The sequence below is a fragment of the Ictidomys tridecemlineatus genome, chromosome 5 (assembly GCF_052094955.1).
Source record: "Ictidomys tridecemlineatus isolate mIctTri1 chromosome 5, mIctTri1.hap1, whole genome shotgun sequence".
Lineage (NCBI taxonomy): Eukaryota > Metazoa > Chordata > Mammalia > Rodentia > Sciuridae > Ictidomys > Ictidomys tridecemlineatus.
The window spans coordinates 151,415,410-151,442,243 of record NC_135481.1 but is presented as its reverse complement, the minus strand read 5'-3'; the positions used below and the strand labels follow the sequence as shown (position 1 = coordinate 151,442,243).

At 39.9% G+C, this 26,834-nt stretch overlaps 1 protein-coding gene and 1 pseudogene across 7 annotated transcripts in view; both read left to right on the top strand.

Annotated features, from left to right (window-relative positions):
• Positions 1-26,834, top strand: part of Otud7a (OTU deubiquitinase 7A) — a 324,171-nt gene that overhangs the window by 212,567 nt on the left and 84,770 nt on the right. For 5 of the 7 annotated variants that reach the window (XM_040276563.2, XM_078051305.1, XM_040276559.2 and 2 more), the window contains one exon: positions 20,398-20,616. The exons of 1 other annotated variant lie outside the window; for it this stretch is intronic. In XM_040276563.2, the coding sequence (XP_040132497.1) occupies positions 20,398-20,616 (219 nt within the window). The remainder of the gene's footprint in view (positions 1-20,397; positions 20,617-26,834) is intronic. One more of the 7 variants, XM_021722835.3, reaches the window with a different exon arrangement.
• Positions 14,977-16,795, top strand: LOC101974442 (cyclin-dependent kinase 20 pseudogene; annotated as a pseudogene).

Below are 26,834 nucleotides of genomic sequence, written 5' to 3'. Positions count from 1 at the left end.
CAAGGGAAGGATAGAGGAAGGGAAGAAGGAAGGAAATGCGGAAGGAGAGGGAAGAAGTCAGGAAGGAAGGAGAGACTAACGTTGGCCCTGTCTTCTACCATACATTGCAAATTACTTTCTGGTAATTTGTTTATACACTTAAACACATAGTGGGTAGTTTTTCATTGGCAAATATAGAGGCCCAAAAATAAAAACAAAAGAAAAATAAAACTAAAAAACAGAAAATGAATGATAAATTGGACTTCTTCAAAGCCAAAAATTTTTGTTCATCAAAAAACCTGTGGTAAAAATAAAAAGGTAATTCAAAAAGTGGGAACTAATAGTAATAAAACATAACTGAGGAAGCACTTGTATCTAGAATATATAAATAACAACTACAAGTTAATTATAAAAATATAAATCATATATATTCATATATACACACATACACACACACACACACACACACACACACACACACACACACACACACAAATGACCAATGAGCCCGTGAAAAGATGCTCAAATTAGTCAGATAGATGTGTCTTAAGATCTCTGTTCCCCAGTGTTCAAACACTGATCTAGATCCAGCAGTTCCCCTTTACCCATGGTTTTTCTTTCCATGGTTTCAGTTGCTGGCAGTTAATATAGCCCCAAAATATTAAATGGGAGATTCCAAAAAAAAATAATTCATAAGGTTTAAATTACATATATTGTGAGAAGCATTGTAAGATCTTGCCTCTCCCTTCTTCATTCATCCTAGGACATAAATCATCCCTTAGTCTAGTGTATCCATGACTTATATATTACCCACCCATTAGTCACTTTGTAGCTCAGTGTCAGATTAACTGTCACCATATTGCAGTGCTTGTGTTCAGGTAACCCTTATTTTACTTAATAATGGTCTTGAAGTGTAAGTGTAGTGAGTCTGATGATTCAGATATGCCAAAGAGAAACAATAAGTATTTCCTGTAAGTGAAAAGGTGAAAGTTCTTTACTTAATAAGGAAGTGGCGGTGGCCCAGGGGGAATCACATGCTGAAGTTTCTAAGATCTACAGTGAGAACAAAACATAGCATATATAGGGTTTGGTACTATCTGATGCTTCAGCATCTGTCGAGGGTCTTGGAATATATCCCCTACAAATAAAGGAGGACTACTGTATGTTGCAAAGGGACTGCAGATGGAATTCAAGTTGCTGATCAGCTGATTATAAAACAGAATAGCGATTATCTGGGTGGGTCCAAGGTAACATCAGGGGTCCTTGGACAAGACAGAAGAATAAGAGATGAGGACATTTAGGTCAGAGGATTTTTAAGTGTGAAGGTGACTTATTCCACTACTTTGAGCTTGAGGAACCAACAGCTTAAGGATCCAATCGCCTCTGGAAATTGGCAATGACCTCCAGCTAGTAGCTTGCAAAGGCAACAGGGACTCTTTGCTCCAGCCACCAAACCTGAAGGAGCACAGAAGCTGATTCTTTTTCTAGAGCATCCAGGAGGGGGCACAGCCCTGCTGAAACCATTACTGTACCTTGTAAGAAATCAGAGAACACAAACCCACTGAGCGCTCTGTACATCTGGCCTCCAAAACCATAAGATAATACATTGATGTTTTTTAAGCCACTAAATATGTGATAACATGTTAGGCAGCAGCAATGACAGAGGTGCCAACTGAGAAAGGACAAGACAGCCATGCTGATAGAAAGAACAGGGTCTAGATCTCAATTGTGCTGGTGGTTACAGTTCTGAAAATTCATTCCACTGTCTACAAATTATACCATGAACATTTTAAAAATTAAAGACATGTTGGAGTATTTCTTTCTGCAGCTAAGACCTCACCTCTTCCAAAATAAAACCCCATGTCCTTACCTCAGCCCTGCAAAGTCACTCCTCCAGGTTTACCTATAGGTACTACAATTACACAGACCCACAGCACAGTTAAACCTTGCTGTTCTAATGACTGAGAATGCTGTCCTCCAAATAGCTGCAAGACTCCCTTCCTCGTGTTTTTTTTTTTTTTTTTTTTTGAACGGGGGATGGTCTCTGCTAAAGTCATCCTGTTAAGGAACTATTCAGTGTGTGAGTAGAGTACTACAACAGCAGAGACGGGGTGCTCTCTAGATCTCTGCTAAGTGCATGAACTGTATCCTGGGGAGACTCAGACTCCTGGATGATGCAGCCTCCAAAATGGGCACAGCCTTCAGGGTAGGTGAACCCTCCTGGACACATGGGCTCTTGTGAGGACACAGCCTTCTGAATAGATTCAGCCTCTTGGCTGGATGCAGCCCACTGTGTAGACACTGTCCCCTGGGTAGATATGCCTCTGTGGGGACATGGTCTGCTGGGTAAACATAACCTCCTAGGGAGATGCAGCCTCTTTGGTGGACCTCCTGCTGGGTAGATGCTGCTCCCAGATGGGTGTAGCCTTCTGTGTAGAAGTATCTACAGGGAGGACATGGCCTCCTGGGTGGACACAGACTCCTCATGCTCAGGCCTTACCTAGCACAGTGGGTTCTGAGTCTGTACCAACTCTCATTGCCCACGCCTGCCTCTCTTGGCACTCTGCCTAGGGAACCTGGGAAGAGGAGGGTAGATACACCTTGCCTGAATCCTGATCACTACATGGGTATGATTTCACTGTTTTGTCAATACAGACTCACAACAGTATTTCTTTTACTCTGAACAAGCAGAAAATATGCTCAGAACCCAGCAGCCTTTCTGACTGCCATGTGTTGACTACCCACGTCTGAGCTGATGACTCCTTTGTGGGGGGCAAAGTCCTCTTCAGTGTTCCTAGTCCCCCAGGGAAGGCACTAGCCTGGGTTTATGAAGCCTGGACTCCAGTGGCTTATAGCAGTCTCCATCATCATCCTTGTGATACACAGACACAGCGCAGTTGGTGAACTTCCTTGTAGAACTGGATGGAAAGAGCTGGAAGATTTTCTTTAGAAGTTAAAAATTAAGATTCCTCCTGGAGGCCAGATTGGCAGACATCCAATATAAATGAAGTGATTTTTTATTTTCAGATCTTCAGGAGTTAATTTGATTTCAGTTTTAAAAATCTGCCTGAGGAACTTTTAACAGAAATAATTTAACTGAAAGGAATAGTTTTCTTTCTTAAACACCATGCAGATCTAAAGTACAGGGTGCACAGCCAGGTTGTCCTCTAGAAATGAGGGTTCCTGGTAAATCTCACCTCAGAAGGCTGCCGTCAATCTCAGCAGGGCACACTTTAATTTTCAACACAAAATTCATTTGACGGTTGACTTAGCTTTCTTAGACTTTATGAAAATCCATATTTGGATTCTTTGTAAAGCTATTTTAAGATTAAAGGCCAAGAGATCTTACTTGATGTGTCAGTGAGCTTTCCATCACTACAATAAAATACATGAGGGTAATTAGTTTGTAAAGAGAAAAGATATGTTTTGGCTCACAGTTTTGGAGTCTGCAGTCAATAATAGATTATTCATTGTTTTGGGTCTGTGACAACACATCATGGTGAGAGTATGGGGTAGAGCAAAACCACTTGCCTCATCAGTCAGGAAGCAAAAGGAGAGCGAGGAAGGGGCCAGAGTTCCATAATCTCCTTTGAGAGCATATTCCCAGTGATCTAAAGACCTCCCATTAAGAGAAATTCCCACCACCTCAAATAAACCCCTCCCCATGGGGACAGTCCTTCACCACAAGGACCCTTAGGAGACATTCAACATCCAGACTCTAGTACCTAAGTAATGATTTCAGTAAGTAGCTTTGGGCTGGCTAAAAAGAGAATGATTCAACTCAATAAGAAGAAAATTGAGCCATAAGCTAATCATGGCTTTCTACAATATGACATTTTATTCCAATAGGTTTCCACATCCCCTGAGACAATTGGCTTAGACATCAGGGTGAAGGCAGAATGTGACTGGGTGTGAGCTAGTTAAATGAATTCAATCATTTTTCTTTGAAACTAAATTATATTTTTTTTCAAAAAGTCCATCTGAGACTTTGAAATCAAATTATATATTTTCTATAAATCCACCTGAGAGAATCATTTTTGTCCTGCTGACTTTGTTTCATATAAATGAGACCAAGACAGGCTCTGTGTGTTGGCTTCTAGCTTAGTTGTTTCTCCCCTGTAGGTTGGAACCCATTAACTTAAAATCCTGCCAGCCCCAAATTCAAATGTTTACATATCTTTTTATTTTTTTCAGTCCTTTAGATTGAACCCAGAGTTTTTTGCATGTGAGGCAAGCATTCTACCACTGAGCTATACCCCAGCGCAAATGTTTTAAACATAGCTTTAAAAAAAAGCAGAGTTTTAACCATTTAGAGCCTTTCTGTTTTGCATAGCCTGCTAAGTCTTCCACAGCATCTTGCTTGTCATTGATAAGATAGAGCCTTGTGGTTATAAGACTACAAACCACTGCTGCCCTTTAGAGCTCTCTGACCTGGAGACTCCACTTTTGAGTGATGTCACCTGCTCACATGTGTTAACCTATGTTCTCAGCAATAGGAGATATCTATAGGTGCACATACATACATACAGGTATGTATATATCATGGAGAGGAAGATAGAGGGAGAAAGAGAGACTCATAAGAAATTGCTTCATGCATTTATGAAGATTTTCAAGTCCCGAGATCTGCAGTCAGTAAGCTGGAAAACCAGGAGACCTGATGGTATAAGTTCTAATCTGAATCTGAAAGACAACTCTCATTGTCAGGCAGAAAGAGTGAATTTTCCCTTATTTATTCATTTTGTTCTACTCAGACCTTCAATAAATTGGGTGAGACACACCCACACTGGGGAAGGCAATCTTCTTGACTCAATCTACAGATTCAAATGTTAATCTCCTTCAGAAACACCCTCACAGATGCACCCAAAATCATGTTTAATCAAATATCTGGGCACCCTGTTGCCCAGTCAAGTTGACACTAAAAGTTAACCATCACATGTGAGCTCTCTCTCCAGTCTGTCTATCCCTGAAGAATTCCCATATCCTCCTCCCCTTCTAAATAGCAAACTACCTCCTCCACTGTAGTCCCTGAACAGTCTCCTTCAATGAGTGGATTTCCAGCACTCAACCCTGTGGAAACATCCCCCATAAAGCTTGTGTGTTCTACTGCCACCTCATGGTCATATATTTTTTTCCTTGTTCATACCCAAATCTCCCCCAACCCCCAGCACCTCTCTGCAATTCACTGGTCAGATGGTGGTTTTGCAAGCCTCTGGGCTCTTGTGTGTGCTTTCCCCCCACACTGCTCTTCTTCTTCCTCTTTTGGAAAGCCTCCTCCTCACTCATAAATAATGGGGTGTGTCATCCCCTTGCAGACTCTTTGCACTCTGTACATACCTCTCAACCATCCCAGTGCACATCAGCTGTTTCCATGACTGTCTTAATTCTTTCTTTACTAACCTCTAAAGAAGCACACACAGGTCTTTATTTATATTTATATCAGCAACACTCAGGGATGCCTGCATGTGCTGGGAGCCCTATCGGTGTCTGCTGAGCAGGCCCATGGCCACTAAGCAGTTAACCTTCCCTAAGATGCAGCCTTGGAACACTTCCTTTCTTATAAATTTGGATGCTCATTTTAGCTGTTTCTGTAGCTGTTGTAAAGATAATGCTCCATATATTTTTCATCATCACTTAGATTAATTGCATTCTGAACATGGAAAGCCCAAGCATCTAGAAATACCTAAGGTTACTGTGTTTATAATCTCAGAAGGTGTGTGATCCAAAAGTAGAGTTTCTCAGACTGTAAGTACATGTGCACGTATATAGTCATAGGGCAATAAAATAATTTCATTTGTGTAATAAGTCAATAATGAGTTAATATTTACCATGAATATATAATTATAATGTCTTTCTTTTATTCTATTGCTGTAGATGATCAAATCGAAAGTTTTTTCAAAATTATTTTTATCACAAAATACACTGATTTATATATATATAAATTATTATTATGAAATTGGTAGCTTTAATATTTACCTTGCAGAGTAACAGAACATAGTTCTCATTCAATGCTAAAACTGACTATATTTATTTGCTAGTGTTTAAGCAGTTTTTTGAAATGGGGGAGTCCACAGTTTATTTTAGTTTTTGGATATGTTCATATTCTCTAAAAACAAAAAAAAGGAGCCAGTTCATTAGCTAGACAAACAAATTACATCCATTCAGGTAAAATCAGGCCCTGAGAATACTTTAACATTAGTAGGAATTCAGTAAAGAAAATACAAACAAAATGAGAAAATGAAAGTCATTCAGGATCCAGTTCTTTAGACCAGGATCTCTTCTTTCAGTTCTTTGTATATGTTTATGTACATATGTTTATAACATGTGTATAGATATGAGTATTGTGTGTATGTATGCTATACATATACATACATACATATATATGTTCCAGGGTTTGGGGTAGAAAAATCTTGCTGTTTATTGAAACCCATCCTTCCTTCTCCCTAAGCAGGCCACTAGGCCTGATTGCCCAGGCCCAGTATGGCCACTCAGTAAATTCCCACAGTGAAATGACAGAGAGCAGCATGTACACTTTTGTGCATGACCTGTCATCTTCTGTCTGAGGAGATGAGGTGTGGAAAGAGACTGAAGTAAAATAAGGGAGAAAAGAGTGTCCCTCTGTATTCTTCCTCCTTCTGGCTGGGCAAACTGTGGCTACCCAGGACAGCCTTGGAAGTCACATTTAGAAGACAACACCTGGATCCCTGGATGACTATATGGAGTAGAGTCACCACTTCCCTGGACTCCCAGCCTGAATTCCATGAGTAAGAAGAAATAATCTTTTTTTCTTTATGCTGTTGATGAGGGATGGAGAATTCTACTGATACCTACAGCTTAACCTACCCTAGATCATGAATTTATTAAATACTGAGATGATACAAAATAATATTTATCAAAACTAATTATAAGCCAGGCGCAGTGGTATGTGCCTGTAATCTCAGCATCTTGGGAGTCTGAGAAAGGAGGATTGTGAATTCAAAACCCACCTCAGCAAAAGCGAGGCACTAAGCAACTCAATGAGACCCTATTTCTAAATAAATACAAAATAGGGCTGGGGATGTTGCTTAGTGGTTGAGTGCCCCTGAGTTCAATCCCTAGTACTAAAAGAAGAGAAAAAAAACTAATTATAAAATATTGAAGGTTTTGTTTTTTGCAGGGCTGAAGAGTGAAACTCAAGGCCTCACATGTACAGGAAAGCACTCTACTACTGAACTATACCCTTAGCCTCTAATATTGCAAATTTAAACCACCTTTAAAAGGGTGTGGGGAATAGAATGATGGGCTTTTATCATTAACACTGAAATCCCTTCATGTTTCTTCTGCCTCTCCCCTTGGAGGCTACCACTCCTGTGTTTACCTTTTCTTTTCCCTGGCTTTTCTTTAGTATTTCTCTCTCTCTCTCTCTCTCTCTCTCTCTCTCTCTTTTATTTAGTATCACATGCTTTGAACTTTATGTAAATGGAACCAGAGTGTATGAATCTCTAGGAACTTTCTTCTTTCTTTAGCGACATGTTTCTGAAATTCATCTGTATTGTTGAAAGAAGTTTAACTGCTTTTTCCTTGCTGCATAGTATCCAGTTGCTTGTAAAAACAAAAATGCATTTGTTCTTTCTACTTTTGTTGAACCTTTGTCCTGTATCTCTTTTCTGCTGTTATGAACAGAGTTTCTCTATGCATTTTTAATAGGACTCTTTGTTCTTATGGCAAAATGTATAGGCATTTTCTAGGTTTTGTACCCAGAGGTTGGGATTTCTGAATATTTTAGATAGAGGGAGACTGGATTTAATTAGTGCATGCTGTATGCGTGTTTGTGAATATCACATTAAACCCCATTGCTATGTGCAATTGATACATGTTAATAAATATCTTTTAATTTTTAGAAAAGCAGTAATGTGTCTCAGCTGCCAAGAGCATAGTTGGAGAAGGGAGTGATCAATGCTGAATGTTCCATATGAGGGTTGGTAGAGTTCTGGTTATTGGTGCTAATTCTAAGGGTGATGTCACTGGAGTGTTAGAAATGAGGGAACAGGGTCAAAGGGGATGATAATGGAAAGACTCAGGTTGCAACAGAGAGGGAAGATGAGTCCAGAATTCTACCTGGTGATGCCTCTGCTCTTCCCAGGGTTACTCTGACAGCTCCACCCCCCATCCTTACCCAAGTCCTTTGACTCAGTGGCCATTGCTAATACATAATGAAGAGTGTGGATTCAGCTTTTTGAGTCCAGGCCTACTCAAGACCAGGATGCTTTCCTGGCTCTTCTATTTTGTTTCCAGTTGAATCTCTGAAAAACAATAGAACCCTATATTATAGCTTTTTTTATTGCTTTTATAATCTTAAGATTTAGAGTGCCCTTTATAGATGAATGTGTACCATGTTTCCTTTAAGTTGCCCAAACAGGGACCTAAACAAAAGATGAAAACTGAAATTGCCCAAGGTCACAAAGCAAGCTCGAGGCTGGGCTGTGGCCAGGACCTACCTGCCCTCCTCACTCCCAGTCACCCTGCCTCTGATTCATAGGTGAATTTGCAGGGTACACTGACTCAATACATGTGTTACTCACAGCAAAAGGACTTTTACATGAAAATCCTGCTCTCGGTCATTTTAGGACTTGCTATTTGATACACCATAACCTTATTTGGAACAGATAGATATTTGGGCTGCTCACATTGTATGTATAGATTTGAGACTTTCATTTAAGTTTCAAGTCAATTCATTTAGAGAGATGTACTGTAAAAGCTGAATCTCACCTTTTGTGTCTTCCCTTTCTGCGTAGTTTTTGTCTTCTTCCTCCATCTCCCTGTGCTTCTTTGGTCCTTCTATCATGGTGGGAAATAAATAATGGATCCACTCTTAGAGGAATAGATGATAGTCACATAATAGTAACAGGCAGGTGACCCTTATTCACAGACTAAACCAGCACATCCTTGCTCTTCAGAATTCATACTAAGTCCTACCCTAACCCTTTCTACCTTTTTCTGTTTTACATACATTCACATATGTAATTTTGCATTAATGATTAACAAAATCATTTATTCCTAGAAAAAGTCTTCTCTTTTTCTGGGTTCATCCTGTTTTCTTGCCCATATCACTACCAGCTCTTAGAAGCCGATATTGATAACCTAGTGTATATCCTCCCATATTTTTATTCAAGCTCAAATATTCATCTACAGACACATATGTGCACACACACACAAATAGATTTAATGTTCAGTCAGCCTTCTGTACCCATGGATTCTGCATCCATGGATTCAACCACCTCAGGTAGAAAATATTTTTAAAATTTCCATCTGCACTGAACATATACACACTTTTTTTCTTGTCAATAAAATACAGTGTAACAACTATTTACATAGCATTTACATTGTGTGAGGTATTATAAGACATCTATATATGATTTAAAGTATACAGGAGAATGTGTGTAGGTTGTATGCAAATATTACACCATTTTATTTAAAGGAATTGACCATCCATAGAATTTAATATCTGCAAAGGTCCTGGAGCCAAACCCCCATGGATACTGGGGGAGAGACAACTGTATACATATGTGGATTCATATATGATTATAGCCAGGGTCCTGTTAAGAACCCCCAAATACTTTAGGTTTGCAAATGAGAAGGGTTTCCATTTAGTCAGGAGCTTGTAGCATCACTGGGAGGTCTGGAGGAGTGAAGGTCAGGCAAGCCTGGAATAGAGGCAGTTGACTGACAAGTCATACTCAACCTTGGGGAGTCCAGAGAGGCCATGCTGCCACTGCTGGCCTCCTACTGAACCAAAGCTGCAAGGCAGGTCATTTGCAGGCACTCTACTGGAATCAGCTGTGACTCACAATCAAAGCCACTGTCACCATCTCAGGAATGGAGAACGGGATTCCCTGAAGTTCATCTAGGAGCTGTAGCTTCTCCCTGCTAACCTCAGAGTACGGTGGCTTCTCTTGCTGCCTTCCAAATAGTGCACAAGCACTTTTCATTTAGAAACTTGTAACTTATCAGGAAACCAATCTGGGAAGTGCCATTCCAGGCTTCTCCTGAATTACACAGACAAGAATGGGGTACGGGGAGGACACAGGAAGGACAGTGGTCCAGTTGGTAAGAGGCTCTCTAGCGCTACCCACACTTTTTGTCATGTCCTCATCCATCCATATCCTTGGACCCATATTTAGACTAGCAAGCAAGAGCAATGACCTCATATCTCACTAACCCCCACAGATGTACCCACTTTTCACCAAAAAGGGAAGATACAGAGTCCCAAAAGTCACTAAATTCTTCTTGAGTTTTGTTCCTTCCTCACCTGGCTTGATCATAGCTCAACTCTGGTAAAGTGTGACTTAAAGAGCTGTAAATTAACAACTCCATCCCTGCTTGTCTACCTTATATCCTATGGCAAAGATGGGAAAGGGGCACAAGGGATTCATGTATACCAGTAGATAAGTAACTAAGCAAGAAATAAATAAATTCTTATGATCTGGAACTCTGCCCTTTGAAGAATCTGGTGACAAGTGTGTAACATTTTCATCCACTGTGTCTGTTACCCCCCCCACCCCCTGCCAGCACCCAGAACTTTATATCTAAAGGGCTCAGCTTTAGTTTCTGCTGGTGCTATGCAGGAAAAGTTCTGGTTTAACATTTGTAAATCTACTTCTATACATTTTTCATATTTTTACTGGAAAAAAGAAACTTGGTATTCTTTCAATGTGTCTGATATTTCCTGTCTTCCTAGCTATGGATCTGGTAACCAAGGAAAAAAAAAAAAGCTAGGTTTTAAGGTGACTTGGTTATCTTCCCATCATAAATCTTCTCGGATGTGGTCCTTACCAGGCCTTCAGACAAGGAGACGCTAGCCTCAGACAAGTGATGAGGGACTCTTCTGCTCATCCAGAGGGGTTCAGGATGATGAGGATTTGGGGTCTTCAGGTTGCTCATAACCAACCTAAACATTCCTGGGATCCCATCCAGCTGTCTTCTTCACAGTCCTACTGTGTTCACAGGAGATCTAGACAGGCTTTGAGTTCAACTTATATGATTCTGCAACTTGCAATATCAAAAATCTCAGCTTTTGGAATCAATGCCACCATAGCTGGAAGAGCTAAGCTGTTCCTTAAGAGAGGTTGAGGAAACTCTGGCTCCACAGCCAAGTCTGGAGCTCAGATAAAAGCCCATCTCACCCTTTTTCCTTTCCAGAAGGGCAAGTCCTATGCCATTCTTTCCATCATCAGGGATCTCATCTCATCTCTGTGTTTCTGAAACCATTTACAGAGCCATGTTCTATATCCATCAGCATTTGTTCAAGGAAATAGAAGCTGCTCTAGGTCTTCCAAGGAGAAAGGGGAACTTGAGGTTTTCACAACCAGGGTAAATACAGGAATATGGAAAAGCCTTGGTACCAACAGAAAGTCCACTGGCATTTACTGGAAATTGAGGAATCCTTGTGAGTCCCAAGGGACATCTCTACCACCACTGTCTCAGTGGCTTAGATCCCCAAAGCAGATGTTTCACAGGAGTTTGCTGGAACCTACATCAAATCTCATTTCTGCTCTTTGCCCAGGTATGTGCTTGCAACTGCTTCCATAGAAAAGCAGCCTGTCCTCTTCCACATTCCAGATCTTGCACTAGTATCCCTTGCTGGAGGGTGTCACTGGAAATAAATTGAGGGGCAGAGGATTCTGGGAAGAGTCAGCTGCCAGCAAGTAGAGTTAGGGGATGGGGTTAGATAAATGCTTCAATGGTACAAAATTGACCTCGGTACAATATAGCATGGGTCAAACAGGACCGGATTCATTTTAACTTGCTAGACTGGATTGCACAGAGCATACTTTCCAGCATACTACCCTTCTTACTCAGCAGTCCTTCCCTGAAATCTCCCCAAATCTATTATATATGTACACTAGTTCTTTTTAAATGATCAGGTAGATGTTGATGCATCTGAGTGTGTGTGTGTGTGTGTGTGTGTGTGTGTGTGTGCACATGCACGCGCATATACATACATACATACATACATGCATATATATTTCTTTTCTGACAATAAAAGAAGAGGTGACTACTGTCAGGAATTCATCCAGATTCTTATTCACGTTTTTTTGTTTGTTTTCATTCAAACTGTTCTTGGCTAGTGGCCTAGCAGACCATGCTTGTTACTTCATGTTTACAAGATGGTTGCCACAGCTCCAGGTACCATGTCAACTTTCAAGGTAGTAACCATGGGAATGAGCAGCACAAGTCAGCTCTCCTCCTCAATATGCATGCTTTTAAGTCAGACATTTTAAAAAGTGCTTTCAAATGCTTCCCAATAGAATCTGATCTAGATCTGAGCTCTAAGGAATGACAACATCCAGAGGTGAAGGAGGAGGAGACACTATTAAATAGAAAGTACTAGAGCAGCCTTTTGACATAAGAGGATGATTAGGAGAAGGTGCTGTCTTGGAATAAGTAAGAAGAGAGTGAATCAAAAAGGTAGTAGAAGTTAGCTATATTGAATGGCAGCCAAGACCTTGGATTTGCTGTGTAGAAGTCTTGAAAATAACTGTGGTCAGTAGAGTGATGTGCACAAAATCTATTTTATAGAGGGTCAAAGAGAAAACACAAGTCTCTTGTCCATCCACATATACTGCATACACTAGCCACTAGATTTGGCCATGGAATAAAAATGATACCAATAACTTTTAAGTGTTCCCTATTAAAAATTCTTAAACAAAACATCAGTAACCTCATTTCAGTTCAGAATACACAAGCATGCAGTGGCCTAGGACCTACTGGAAGATTAGTTTGGGCAAACTTTGGGATAATTTCCTTTTCCATATTTCTATAAAAATAAGCTAATTAGTACTAACATTATCAATGTCAGCTGGTTTAGAGATCAATTATTTCAACTGGTTCTTTGTATTTCTGTCTGTATTTAACAGCTATAGAATCCAAAATTGTTGCTGAAAAAATATATGGATGAAGTTTTTTTTTTTTTTATTTCTGTCAATGTGACCAACTCAATATTATGAAAAAGTTCCCATTCTATTATACCTAATATACTTGGGATTTTAAACCTTCCTCATTTTTAAGTTTTAAAACTTTTTTTTACTATTGGTTTTAGATAGCTAATTCATTTAAATTGTTTCAAAATCAAAAGAAGACATTGAAAATACTGCCCTCTTTTTGTCCTCTGTGCCCACTGTTCTCTGACCCCTGGGTGACCACCTGTGTTGCTTTCTTATTTACTCTTCCAGAATTTGCATGTGCAAATATAAGTGTCTATACATGTTTGTATATACATTTACAAATACAGATATTAACAAATATATATACACATATACATATGCATGTGTTGTGTATGTGTGTGTGCGTGTGTATAAAATGAATATGTACATATTTCTATCTTTACTCCACGGTAAGATTATAAATATTTTTACTCCTTAATGTAGGCTAACTATCCTTCCGTGCAGCTTCCTCATTCTTTCATACACTAGCATAATACTGTGTCAGGAAGCACATACTCCAGTGTACTTAAATATTCTTTCTGTAGATAGGCACTTGGCTTATTTCCATGATTTGCCATTATAAACAATGCTGCAATGACATTGCACATACTTCATTTTCATGAATACATATATACAGGTATTTCTGTAGGATAAATTCCCAGAAATGGAATTTCTGGGCCATGGATAAAAGCATTTGTATCTTTGATGAATACTAAGGATTTATAATGTGCACTTCTACCAGCAAGTGGATGTACAAGCCTGTTTATCCAGACTGGTAACCAGGTGGGTTGCCAACTATTGCTTTTTGCCATTTAGATATCTGTAAAATGGTTTTTCCATGTATTTGTAATTTGCATATCTTTTAGTGGATGAAATTAAAAGCATCTTTTCTGTGTTTAGGGGCCATTTGTTATTTTTCCATGAACTCTTTGTATGTATTTAACAGATACAGAATCCAAAACTGTTGCCTGAAAAAAATATACAGATGAAGTTTTTGTACATAGACCAGGTACTGAGGCGGCAGAGTGAGCTTCAATGTCTAGGAGCGTCCATCTCCTCTCTTTGCTCTGGCAATGTGTCCAACTCAATATTATGAAAAAGTTCCCATTCTATTATACCTAATATACTTAGGATCTTAACTTATTTTTAAGTTTTAAAACTTTTTTTAACTATTGATTTTAGATAGCTAATTCATTCAAATTATTTCAAAATCAAAGATTTTGTTAATTTTTATTTGTTTGTTTCTGGACAAAACACACACACACACACACACACACACACACACACACACACACACACATACACACTCACAAAAGCAGAGATTGTAATGTTTTTCTCCAGAGCTCTGATCCCTCATTGAGGAACCCAGGCCTCTCAGCCTGAGTTGGGAGAGGTGTTGCTGATGGCTCACAGTTCAGCCCCTCATCAGCATTTTCCTCCAAAGAAGTCACCTGGCCCAAGGTTCTCCCTGGGATTATACCCATCTCAGATACTGTTTCTCATCTGGTGTAAATGCTGGACCTCATGTCTCTGTGTGGACCCAGGTGAGGAGCCATCCCCGCTCTGCACTGCCCACAAACTTGGCAGAGGCTCTGCATGTCCTTGTGGGTCAGCAGCCATTGCCAACTTCACCTCCCACAAGCTTCCTGTCTGTGAATTTCCTCCATAGATTTTTTCTGGGAACTGACCTACTTCAGAAATAAGCCTCTTGTATGTGATATGAGTTACAAATATTTGTCCCCATCAGCATTTGTCTTTTGACATTCTGCATGTAATTGAGTCTCTGGGGCTCTTCAGTAGCTCCCTTGTGTCCGATCCTGAGGCATAGACCAGGTACTGAGGTGGCAGAGTGAGCTTCAATGTCTGGGAGCGTCCATCTCCTCTCTTTGCTCTTCTTTTTCAAACATTACCTGGTTATTTTCGCTTATTTTTCCAAATGAACATTAAGATCAGCATGTCTGATTCTATAGAAAAATACTATTTATGTTGGAATCATACTAAATATATGTTAGCTCAAGAAGAGGTTATGATATTGAGGCTTTAAAAACTAAGGGCTGATGGACCAGTACTACATCCTGGGCCGCATCGGGGAGGGCGCCCACGGCATCATCTTCAAGGCCAAGTACGTAGAGACTGGCGACATCGTTGCCCTCAAGAAGGTGGCCCTGCGGCGGCTAGAGGATGGCATCCTCAACCAGGTTTGCGGGAGATCAAGGCTTTGCAGGAAATTGAGGATAATCAGTTTGTGGTGCAGCTAAAGCCCGTGTACCCGCATGGTGCAGGCTTCGTGCTGGCCTTTGAGTTCATGCTGTCAGACTTGGCAGAGGTGGTGTGCCATGCTCAGAGGCCACTGGCCCCAGCACAGGTCAAGAGCTACCTGCAAATGCTGCTCAAGGGTGTGGCCTTCTGCCATGCCAACAACATTGTGCATCAGGATCTGAAAACTGCCAATCTGCTCATCAATGCTTCAGACCAGTTCAAGATAGCAGACTTTGGTCTGGCCCAGGTCTTTTCTCCTGATAGCAGCCGCCTCTACACACACCAGGTGGCTACCAGGTGGTACCGAGCCCCTGTGCTCCTGTATGGTGCCCGCCAATATGACCAGGGCGTTGACCTATGGGCTGTGGGCTGCATCATGGGGGAGCTATTGAATGGGTCCCCTCTTTTCCCCGGAGAGAACGACATTGAACAGCTTTGCTGTGTGCTTCGCATCTTGGGCACCCCTAGCCCTCAAGTCTGGCCAGAGATCACAGAGCTGCCAGACTACAACAAGATCTCCTTTAAGGAACAGGCGCCAATGCCCCTAGAGGAGGTCCTGTCAGACGCCTCTCTTCAGGCCTTGGACCTGCTGAGTCAGTTCCTCCTCTACCCTCCTTGCCAGCGCGTTGCAGCCTCCGAGGCTTTCCTGCATCAATACTTCTTCACAGCTCCCTTTCCCTCCCACCCATCTGAGCTGCCAATTCCCCAGCGCCCAGGGGGGCCTGCTCCTAAGGCCCACCCGGGACCTCCTCATGTCCATGACTTCCATGTGGACCGGCCTCTTGAGGAGTCACTGTGGGATCCAGAACTGATTTGGCCCTTTATCCCAGAGGGGTGAGACACTGGCACAGGTCCTGCCTATCCCCCAGAAGTACCTGGGCTGCTTGTTTGTCCACCTTCTGCCTGATTCCACCTTCCCGGGCCTTCCCAGGGCCACACTGGACACTCTCCACACTAGCCTTTCTCCCACTGTGGCCTGCTCCTTAACCTCCTTGACGGAGGTCCCAGGGTTCCAAGGAGGCAGAGGTCACGTTTCAACCAAGGCAATGAGGATGTCTAGCCAAGCAGAGGAGGAGACCATGGCCTCCATTATGCTGCATACTGTCCTGGAACCACCCAGGCAGTGGCACTGCCTCCTCCAGGACATTCCTGTTAGAAGCATCTGGGAAGTGCAGAGAGAAAGGTATCCTCATGTTGGGAACCTGAGTGGGCAGGTAGGTTTGTTTTGGTTCTCAGAGACAGTGAGCACTCTTAATTCAGGATTTAAGATTTACATAAAAGCCCCAAATGACTTTGCCTATGTCTCATCCTCCTCTGTTTCTACTAAGTGACAGTGTCTCCTGGCCCTCACCTGAAAGGTGACTGCAAGCATAGCTGCTTTTGCCCCGAGGGCTTCCTGTGGCTTCATGTGACTGAGTGCTTATTTGGAAATAGGGTAGAGGGAAGTCTAGGTCCAGGGATGGGCAGGCTGGGGATTCAGCAGCAAAGTCTTCGCCTGTTAGGATGTTTCTAAGGATGAGGGTGAACCAAAGCAGCTGTGCAAGTAAGGAAACCTGGCAGACCTGGAATTCATTTATTCAATAAATCCTAGTACAACCCCCCCCCCAAAAAAAAAGACTAAGGACACAGCATATGCAGTTTTACTTTTCTGCCTTTCAGAAGTATTATAAGTGTCCCCATATGTGTTTTATACATTTAAATTTATTCCTCAATGTTTTATCTTTGCCACTATAAATGAAATATTCTCTTCCGTTATGTTGACATATTAAGGCTTTTTTATTCAAGTATATTAATTTTATATCCATTGTATTTATCATCAGTACTGTTCATAGACTGTTCTACTCTCTGACTGCCCCTTATGGGCACATCGAAGGACATCCTTCCTGGCCCCCAGGGTTAGATAGGACCCTGTGATGAGTTCTAGTCATGGATTATTAGAGAAGTGATGGTCACTTCTGGACCAGAGTGTTCCTATTGGTAAGATATGTTCTCTGGCTTTTTGTCCCTCTTCCAAAAAGATAGGCCATAGAGAAGAATGGTCACCCTATCACCCTGAATCCTGGAGTGAGAAGGTGGCACAGAGCTAGGCCAGTGCATGGTAAATGGGTAGCTAAGAAAAGGTGAAGTCTTTGTTGTTTTGCCTCCAGGTTTTGGAGGTTGATTGTGACTGCATTGGAATCTTTCCTGCACCCTGGGGGTGTAACTCAGTGGTAGACCACTTGCCTGATGTGTGCAAGGCCCTGGGTTCCATACCTAGCACTGAAAAAAAAATTCTGTCCTGCTATCTATGACATTCTCTCTGTAACAGGTGTATGTCAGTGTGTTTATCTCAGAGTCTTCTGGTAATTTTTACTTCTTAATATAGTAAGCAGAGGGCTGGGGGTGTGGCTCAAGCGGTAACACGCTCGCCTGGCATGCATGCGGCCCGGGTTCGATCCTCAACGCCACATACAAGATGTTGTGTCTGCCAAAAACTAAAAAATAAATATTTAAATTCTCATTCATTCATTCATATTCTCTCTCTCTCTCTCTCTCTCTCTCTCTCTCTCTCTCTCTCTCTCTCTCTCTCTCTCTCTCTTAAAAAAATATATAGTAAGCAGATGTCTATACCTCACATGTCTTCTGTTTGCATATATACCTGAAATTTGTTTTAATTAGATATGCAGACACTGAAGTAAGTATCATAAAGGAAGTTTTCCCTAGAAGCAGGAGGCACAGCATACCATGCAGGGCCACACAGGGAAGTACCAGGGTCTGTCAGGAGGAAGAGGGAGTAAGGGTAAAGCATAGACAAAGCCATTTTAATGGTTTCTGTGGGAGGAATGGGCAAGGCAGGATAAGCAGGTGTAGAATCAGCTAGTCTAATAATTTCAGCAAGCTCCAAAGGTAGAACTGTTCAGGTTGTTGGTACCTGGCCCTTGGGTGATTAGAGCCAGGGAATATTGGACAAGAATGGAACAGACCAATAAAGAAGCTCAGTTAGGGATTGTGGGCTTTGGATTGATGGTTGTCTATAAAAAGTCACAGGCCTGCAGAGGAGTCTCTTTCTGTCTTTAGGAATTAACTGACCCCGGAGGGGCCGCCGTTCTCCCTGCCAACAAGACTCCAAGATGTAAAAGCATTATAAAGTTCAGAAGATAAAAGACATGACTAACACATCTTCATTGTAAATTGAACCTTAAGCCTTATAAAATTGCTTTCTCCATTTTCATTAATGCTTTGGGAACTGAATCCTCCAATGTTGATACAAGAGGATGCTCTCTGTGGTGGTGTTTTTGTCTCTGTCTGGTAGATCTGATAAACCAGTGAGCATCACTTTTGGTTGTCACCTTTCTAAGTCACTTTGCTCTAGATGTGTCTCTTATATTTAGCAAAAGCTAGTCTTTCCTTCCTGAGATCATGTGAACATCTTTTTCTTTGAATAGTTATGTTAAGCCTACTTTAATTTATTGCTATTTGTCCTTGTTGTATTATATTCTCTATTTCTATATGTAAATATTTCCCCAAAAAAGGTGGTAGGGGAAGGATCTCTTGAAAATAGAAGGAAGAATGATAGAGTAGAAGAAGGGGACCAGAAGAGAGGAATAAGAATTGGAAAGGGAGATATTAAGGAATGAAATTAACCAAATTATATTGTTATATTGTGTGCATGTACAAATAGGTAGCAACAAATCCCACTGTTGTTTGTAATTATAATGCCCCAATAAAAATATTTTAAATGTCTTTCATGTTCTCTTAGCTTTTTTATGTAAAAATATTTTTCTGCTATTTAGAAAAATTGTGTTTATTAATAATGTTTACTTTCTAAAAGTCTACATAACATCCTATTTCCCTTTTTTTAGACATATTAATTCATTCTCTATGATATTCTTCAATGAAATGGGTTTGTGTCTTCTTTCTATACCCTCCTCACTCTCTCTCTCCTACAATCCCTTCTTAAATCAGTAGAATATCTTTTCTCCATTTTACTGTTGGCTTTGTACCATTAAACACGCTTTCATGTATATTTGCTATGTCAACTTTAAACGTTGTCTTTGAATTCCCATGTATTACAGCTGAGACAACTGCAAATGATTCTACTTTCCACCTTTTACCATTTTTATAGACACTGAAGTGTCAACTACAGCACCTGGTGGGCAGGGACTGAGTTGTGAGCCTGTGCACTAAGCTGGGCATCTCTCCCCACACACAGCCTGTGACTAAGGCTGTTAAGAACAGAATATCTTCCAAGCTGCTGCTTTTCCCGTGTTAAGGTTAAAATTAATAATAATAATAATAATAGGAAAAAAACAAAGAAACTTTGGGATTCTCTTTCTTTTATTTTATTTTTTACTTTATGCTTTGTTCCTCCCAACCAAGAGAAAATCAAGGCAGTTAGTTAAGAATTAGAAAAATTACATTTATTTGGGGTTTATTAGGGTTGCAATGGGAGACACCAAATTTGTAACCTTCAAAATATGCTCCAAGGTTTTAGAAGATTGGAGCTCCTTTTATAACTTAGAATGCAAAATGGGGCATTCATTACTTCACTTTGTCAGGAATCATGACTGGTGTGACAAGAGTTTTTAAAAGAAGGATAGGGCAGGATCTCAGCCTCTGGCAGGGTGGTAGAGAGTTCACAACTATTACAAAGGCTAGTGAACTTCCTTCCAGAGTCCTGGTCCAGCACAGTCCCCAAGGTCAGCATCTATCTGGGTGGGTATGTGCCTAAAATGTTGTTTAACAAGTCCTCCAGATTCCATTGTAAGTGTCTCAAATCAATGCCATGCCACTTTGATGTTCTTCCTTGCCATTCCCCTTACAGAGTAAGGTCTACAACTTGATTTTCAAAGGGAGATAGAATAGGATAATTAGGCACATCGTGTGTGTGTGTGTGTGTGTGTGTGTGTGTGTGTGTGTGTGTGTGTGTGTGAGAGAGAGAGAGAGAGAGAGAGAGAGAGAGAGAGAGAGAGAGGAGAAAGGCTATGAGACTAGAGACTAGAAATTCACATATTTCAGGTCATCATTTGTGGGTAAAAAATTCTACTTTCAGAGACTGCAGGAGACAATTACCCCCCTTGAAAAATGAGAACTACTGGTGAGAAGGTCATTAGTTAATGCACTAATGGGCACCCTTTCTTGCCATGGTTCTTTTCTACAATGATATCATTATTCATCCATTAATAGTCTTAATAATAATTCTTGTCATTCTAATCCATAGGCAAAAACTGGGACCTGACAGCTGCTCTAAGCGACTATGAGCAACTCCGACAGGTGCACACAGCCAACCTGCCACATGTGTTCAATGAAGGGAGGTGCCCCAAGCAGCCTGAGCGGGAGCTGCCCCAGCCTGGGCACAAGGTGGAGCGGCCCTGCCTGCAGAGGCAGGACGACATTGCCCAAGGTACAGCTGCCTGGAGTGGTGCACCATGGTTTGCAGGTAGATTGGGGTTCCAAAGAATAGCCAGATCATCAGTTCCCTGCTGCAAATAAATTGGACCCTCAGTATATCCTTCCTTACAGTGGGCTGAAATGTCTTCACAGCATACATCCACAGCTGTTACCTCTGCCTCCAAAAGCAGGAATGTGAATCCAATTCCTTTCCTTTGAAAAACAAGTCTTTTAAGAGATTGAAGACTAGCATTCCTCCTAGAGTCCTGATTTTTCCAGACCAAACATCTGTAGTTCTTTCAATTGTTTCCCAAGCAGCTTGGTCTTCAACTCTGTTCAACATTATATTCATTGTTCCCTGTGCTTCAACTTCTCTATTCTTTTTTTTTTCATTACAAGAGTAAGATATGCTTATTGTAACAAAGGAAGAATATGGCAATATAAAAGGAAACTTTTTCTTCTCCTAATTCCCAAATCTTACCAGAGTAATAACTACGGATCATCCAGGTCTGCTAGGTATGTTCAAAAGGCAAACACATCAGAGTAAAATGCATATTGTACACTGCAAAGTGCTTATTTCCTGAGCAATAAATCGTGAACATATTCTTTTAATAGCTAAATTTTACTCTGTAGTATAATTTTTAGACCTATATAAATGGCTATCCAGGTTTTCATTTGGGTTTTTTTGGTTGTTGTCCATTTTCACCTCTATAAGCAATGTGTAAATAACTAGCTTTATACTTGTAAATCTTATATGCTGGTACGCTTTTTTTTGTGTGTGTGTGGTGGTGGTGCCGCTGGGGATTGAACCCAGGGCCTTGTGTGCTAGGCAAGTACTCTACCAACCCAGCTATCTCCTCAGTCCATGCTGGCGTTTTTCTATCTGTAGGTTAGCATTCCAGTGTGGGCAGGCTGTGCCAACATATGTATGTTTTTAGCTTAATAATGTTAGGATTTCTTTCTAAAAACATTTAGGCTTGCTGTGCGTGAATTTGAGTGTCTCCCTCATGCTAGTCAGCACTGGAAGTTATTGCTGTGGTTTTACCTGTGTTTCTGTTCTCAAGGGTGAAAAGTGGTGTCTTATTTTAAGCTTGATCTCAAAATTTGTTTGTTAGGCAGTTGGGTTTTCCATTACGCATCCTACCTGTTTGCATATCTAGTCCATTTTTCGTTTGATTGGTTTGCTTTTCCTTATCAACTTGTAGCTTTCTCTTCAATGAAGCCTGCAACACATATGTATTTATATGTGTGTGTCCCACAGGATCACTTGCCTTATGACTTTGTTTACAGAACTCTTTGGCATTCAGAATGTTTCCATTATTATATATTCATGGATAGAGAGCTCCTCTCTTGCTTTAGAAAGTCTCCTGGAATATAAAGTCACCACAACGTTGTCCAATAATGTTGGTTTTCAAATTTCATTCTTCAGGTCTTTTCATCAGTTTTAAATTTCTATAAATAATAGCAGAGGATTTTGTTCTGATTTCTTCTGGAATGAGATTGAATTATTCAAGCATCTTTATTGAACGAAGCATCCTTTATCCACTGAACTGAAATGACAACTATTCCATATATTAAATTACCAAATATACCAGAATCTGTTCCAGGTCTGTGTCCTGTTCACCCATGTGTCTGCCCAGCTTGTTACCTCTGACTTATAGTTTTATATAGTATCACTCTATGCTAAAGCAAACCTATTTATTGATTTTTCAAAATTTTTCACTATTTTTGCATGTGTTTTCTGCCATATAAACCTTGAATTTGCAAGTGTGATTGAAATTGAATTTGTTTGTTAGGCAGTTTGGTTTTTAAAATAAAATTTTATTTTATTTTAACCCCTAAGTCCCAAGCTTTTAATTCTACTAACATTGTAACAAAATGATACAGGTGCATTAAAATAACTTACAAATAACAAGCTAGAGCTTACCTTCAGTATTATATTAGTTAATATTATTATATCATAAATAATATATAATTTTATTCTTTTGAGTGATTATATATCATATATATTTAGATTTTTAATAGATATATCGCACCTGAGACAATGGGACAAAATGGATTAAGAATAATTGGCATTTATGATATTTTTCACCCATTCCAGAAAATTATTATACTTCTTCATGTACTCATTTACTGTTAAGACTAGGTATAGAAAAAGCAACTCATTTTTTACTTATCTTTTATTCAGTCACCTATGTAAATTCTCTTAATATTAACATCGAGTTCCAGGGGATGAATTGGGTTTTCTAGATATATAAAAATCATATCATCTAAAATTATTTTGAATTCTTCTTTAATATTTACCTAATTGGTTCAATTTTGTCCTCCAAAATCATTGTAAATGTTGTTTTCATTTCTGTAGTTCAGCTTCATTATCTAAGCTATCTTAGATTGTTCTTTTGTCTGCTTACCTTGTCTTAAAAAAAAAAACACAATTGAGTTAGAAATTATAATATGCATTATCTTTTTTCTCCCTTAATCTTATCCTTTTTTCTGTATTTCTCTTGATGTTATGTGGTTAGATGCATATGTTTTTATAAGTGTTAGATCATCTTGCTCTAGCGTTCTTATTTTACCAGTATATAAGTTGACACTTTGTCTCATGTAAAGATTTTATCCTTTAATCGGTTCTTGTTGATATTACACTATTACCCTGGCTTTCCATTGGTTCATATTTGCCTAGAATGTCATTTTCTAAGTTACTTTCAAACTTTTCTTATCTTTTCATAGTAAATGTAGTTCTTGAAGATTATTTATCATCATATTTTTTGTATAATTCAAGAGTCTTTGTCTTTCAAGTATGGAATTTAATTCACTTAGTTTACCATTAGTTTATTTAGTTTTCAATTTCTTCATATCTGTATTTCTTTACATTTTATGTTTTATTTGATAAGCTTTTTCATGTGCTTTTCTCTTTTCTATCTTTTGTTTCTTTCTAATTTTTTCTACTTCTCAAAAGTATGCATTCTATTTTTACTTGGGTGAACATTACCTCTAATCTACTAAAACCTGTATTTAGGTTTTCTTTTTATGATTTTAAAAAGCTTGCTGACGACTATATTTTACCCTGAAAAATACATGTGTATCCATGTGCTCTTACCTTCCCTCTTTCTACCTCCACTTGGCCTTAATCATACTTAGGTTCTTTCTGTTGCCTTTGTATATTTTGTAAAGAAGTAATTAACTTCTTTGTTTGCTCATATTTGCAGTCACATGTCACAAACTGACATTTCGGTGATGACAATCTACACCTACAATGGTGGTCCCATAGTTTATCATGGAGCTGAGAATTTTTCGCCAATCACCTTTGATGTCACAGCCAATGTAATAATACAGTGTAGCACATCATTCATGTGTTTGTGGTGATGCTGATGTAAGCAAATCTATTTCACTGCCAGTCATATAAAAGTATGATGCATTAATTATCATTACCAAGTATTGATATTTGATATTAAATTACATGTTACTTGATAAGGAAGGATAATATCCTGGGCTAGGTATGTGGCTCAGCAGTAGAGCATTTGCCTAGCATGGGCAAAACCCATGTTCAATCCCCAGCACTGCCAAAAAAAAAAAAAAAAGAAAAGCATAAAGAATAACAGGTGACTGTTAATGTGTGTTACTGGTTTTTGCTATAGTATCCTTTTTATCATTATTTTAGAGTGTGATCCTACTTATAAAAATATAGCTTAGTGTGAAACAGTGTGCCAGGTTACACTAGCAACAGACTCACACTTGTAGTGTTGACCATGTCTCTTGATTGCAGGTGGCCACATCAAGAGAATGTCTTACATCATCTGTGTCTCTTATAAGCACACTCTGTAAAATTTACCCTGTGATGCATTCCTCAGAATATATCCTTGTCCTCAAGAGACACATGCCTATTTTCATTTCTCTGTTGCTGAAAGAATATTTTCTCAAAGACTACTTCCAAAGTGTTTTGGCCTAGTGAATCTCCTAAGGCCCTTAAGTGCCTGTATACATTTACTTGATAGACTTACCTTTTTGTTTAGTGGAATAAAAATTCTCAGTTCGAATTATTTTCCTTGAACTCTTTGCAACCCTTCTTCCAATGTCTTCTTATTTCATATCTGCTAAGAGCTTTGCTTGACCCTGATATCCTGACCTCCTGATTCATTTTCTATATGCATCCACTTTGAGTCAACATTTGCATTTTTCATTACAAATTAGTTCTTTGTCATTAGTAGCATTTCATATTCGAATATTCTCTTTATCTCATTGAACATGTTTATGAGGTTCATTTTTAAATTTGGTCCATTTGTGGACTTCCCTTAACTATGCTTGCACTCATAAGATGTTTCCCACATTTCCTTGTGAGCTCCTAGTGCCTGTGGTTATCAGCCATATCAGCATACTTCAGGGAAAGGCATTGGGCTCTGGACTAGTCTTGCTCTGAAAGAGATTGTGAAAGAAAAGCACTGAAGTTAAAAAGCCTCATTTTTTTTCTTTTATTTTAAATTGACATATAATATTCATATGTATTAATGGGGTATGGAGGGTATCTTAATACACATATACAATGTATTATGATCAAATCAGGGTAATTAGCATTTCCATCATCTCAAACATTTATCATTTCTTTGTGTTATAAACATTCAAAATCCTTTCTTCTAGCTATTTTTGAAATACACAATACATTATTATTAACTACAGTAATCCTTTTTTTTTTTTTTGCTGTGGAACCCTAGAATGTATTACCCAATCTTGCTGTAATTTTGTAGCCAACCACCAACCTCAGTTTATCTTTCTTTCAGCCCCCAACCCCCAGCCTCTGATAACCACTATTTTACTTTCTACTTCTTCAAGATCAGTTGTTTTTGCTTCTACACCTGAGTGAGATATTGTGGAATTTGCCTTTCTGTGTCTGACTTAGTTCACTTAATGATCTCTAGTACATCCATGTTGTCACAAATGACAGAATTTCATTCTTTTATGGCTGTATGGTATTCTGTTGCATATATGCACCAGATTTTCTCTATCTATTCATCCACTGGTGGACACTTAGGTTGTTCCATTTCTTGACTGTTATGCTGCAGTGCTCATGGGAATGCAATGTCTTAACATACTCACTTCCTTTCCTTAGGATATATACCCACTCTTGGGATTGCTGAGCCTTGAATGTTTTAATTCAGGCTCTAAACTTTCCCCACTTGCTGCCTTCCCCATAGTTGGCTTTTCTCCTCAGGGAACCTCCCAGCATCACTGTTCAAGAAATGGCTTGTTTCCAGGGGCTGCCTACTCTCTGGTAACTGCCAGGCTGTCAGGGTGTGTCAGGGTGTGTGTGCTCACTGTTTTTGGTGCCTCTTCCTGGCAGTATCCTTCAGCAGGCATTGGCTCGAGCAGCTCTTCACCCACACTGCAGTGACAATGGGGGAGGCAGTGACCTGCCAGGGCTCTGCTGGGGAGACCAAAGGCACAACCAGAATGCTCTCCCAGCGCCAGCCTGTGGAGCCTCACCCATTCCCACCCCTCTGCTCCTATGCATCCCTGGAGAAGGTTTAGGGGAAGAATGCTGAGGCTTGTGCACTGTCTTGTGCTTCTTGTTATATTGTTCTCAAGGTCTGCTTCCTTTCTGCCATTAGATCTGGTTCAGGAGGGACTACTTTGACAGGTGTGTTCTTCCATTCTCCCCGAGGGCCTCCAGACTGTCCATGCCTTCAGACTCACAGAGTTAAGCTCTTGGTTCCTCTCAGACAGCAATAGTTCCAGGCAGGTGTCAATACGGCAGTTCCTGCTCAAACATAGGTTTGCAGACAGCAAACATCCTTGCCATTATCTTATCCTCCTGTGAGAATGCTAGAAGGACCTGCTTCTCGGCTTCTAGAGCAATTGGCAGAACCATGGCCTAATAAGTGTCACTGGCACCGGCTCTATTGGAATTTTACCAGATATTGTTCAAGAAAAAAAAAGAATCTCTCACAGTAAAATAAGTCTACAAGACAGATATATTGATTTTTAATAGAACAAATTATATAGTTTCTGAATCAAGTTTATGTCTCTCCTAGTTGAGGTCTTTCCGAAATCAAAGTGTGATTAAAAAATAAATAAATAAAGCATTCCACAGTCTAAATCATAGGTAAACGAATGATGGCCCTAAAGCAAAATCGGGCTGCTGCCTGTTTTCTAAATAATTTTTTATTGGAACACCCCCATGCCCATTCACATATGTATTGTTTATGCCTGATTTAATGCTACAGAGTATTCAATACTAAGTCTGTGTGGCCTACAGAGTCTAAAATATTTGTA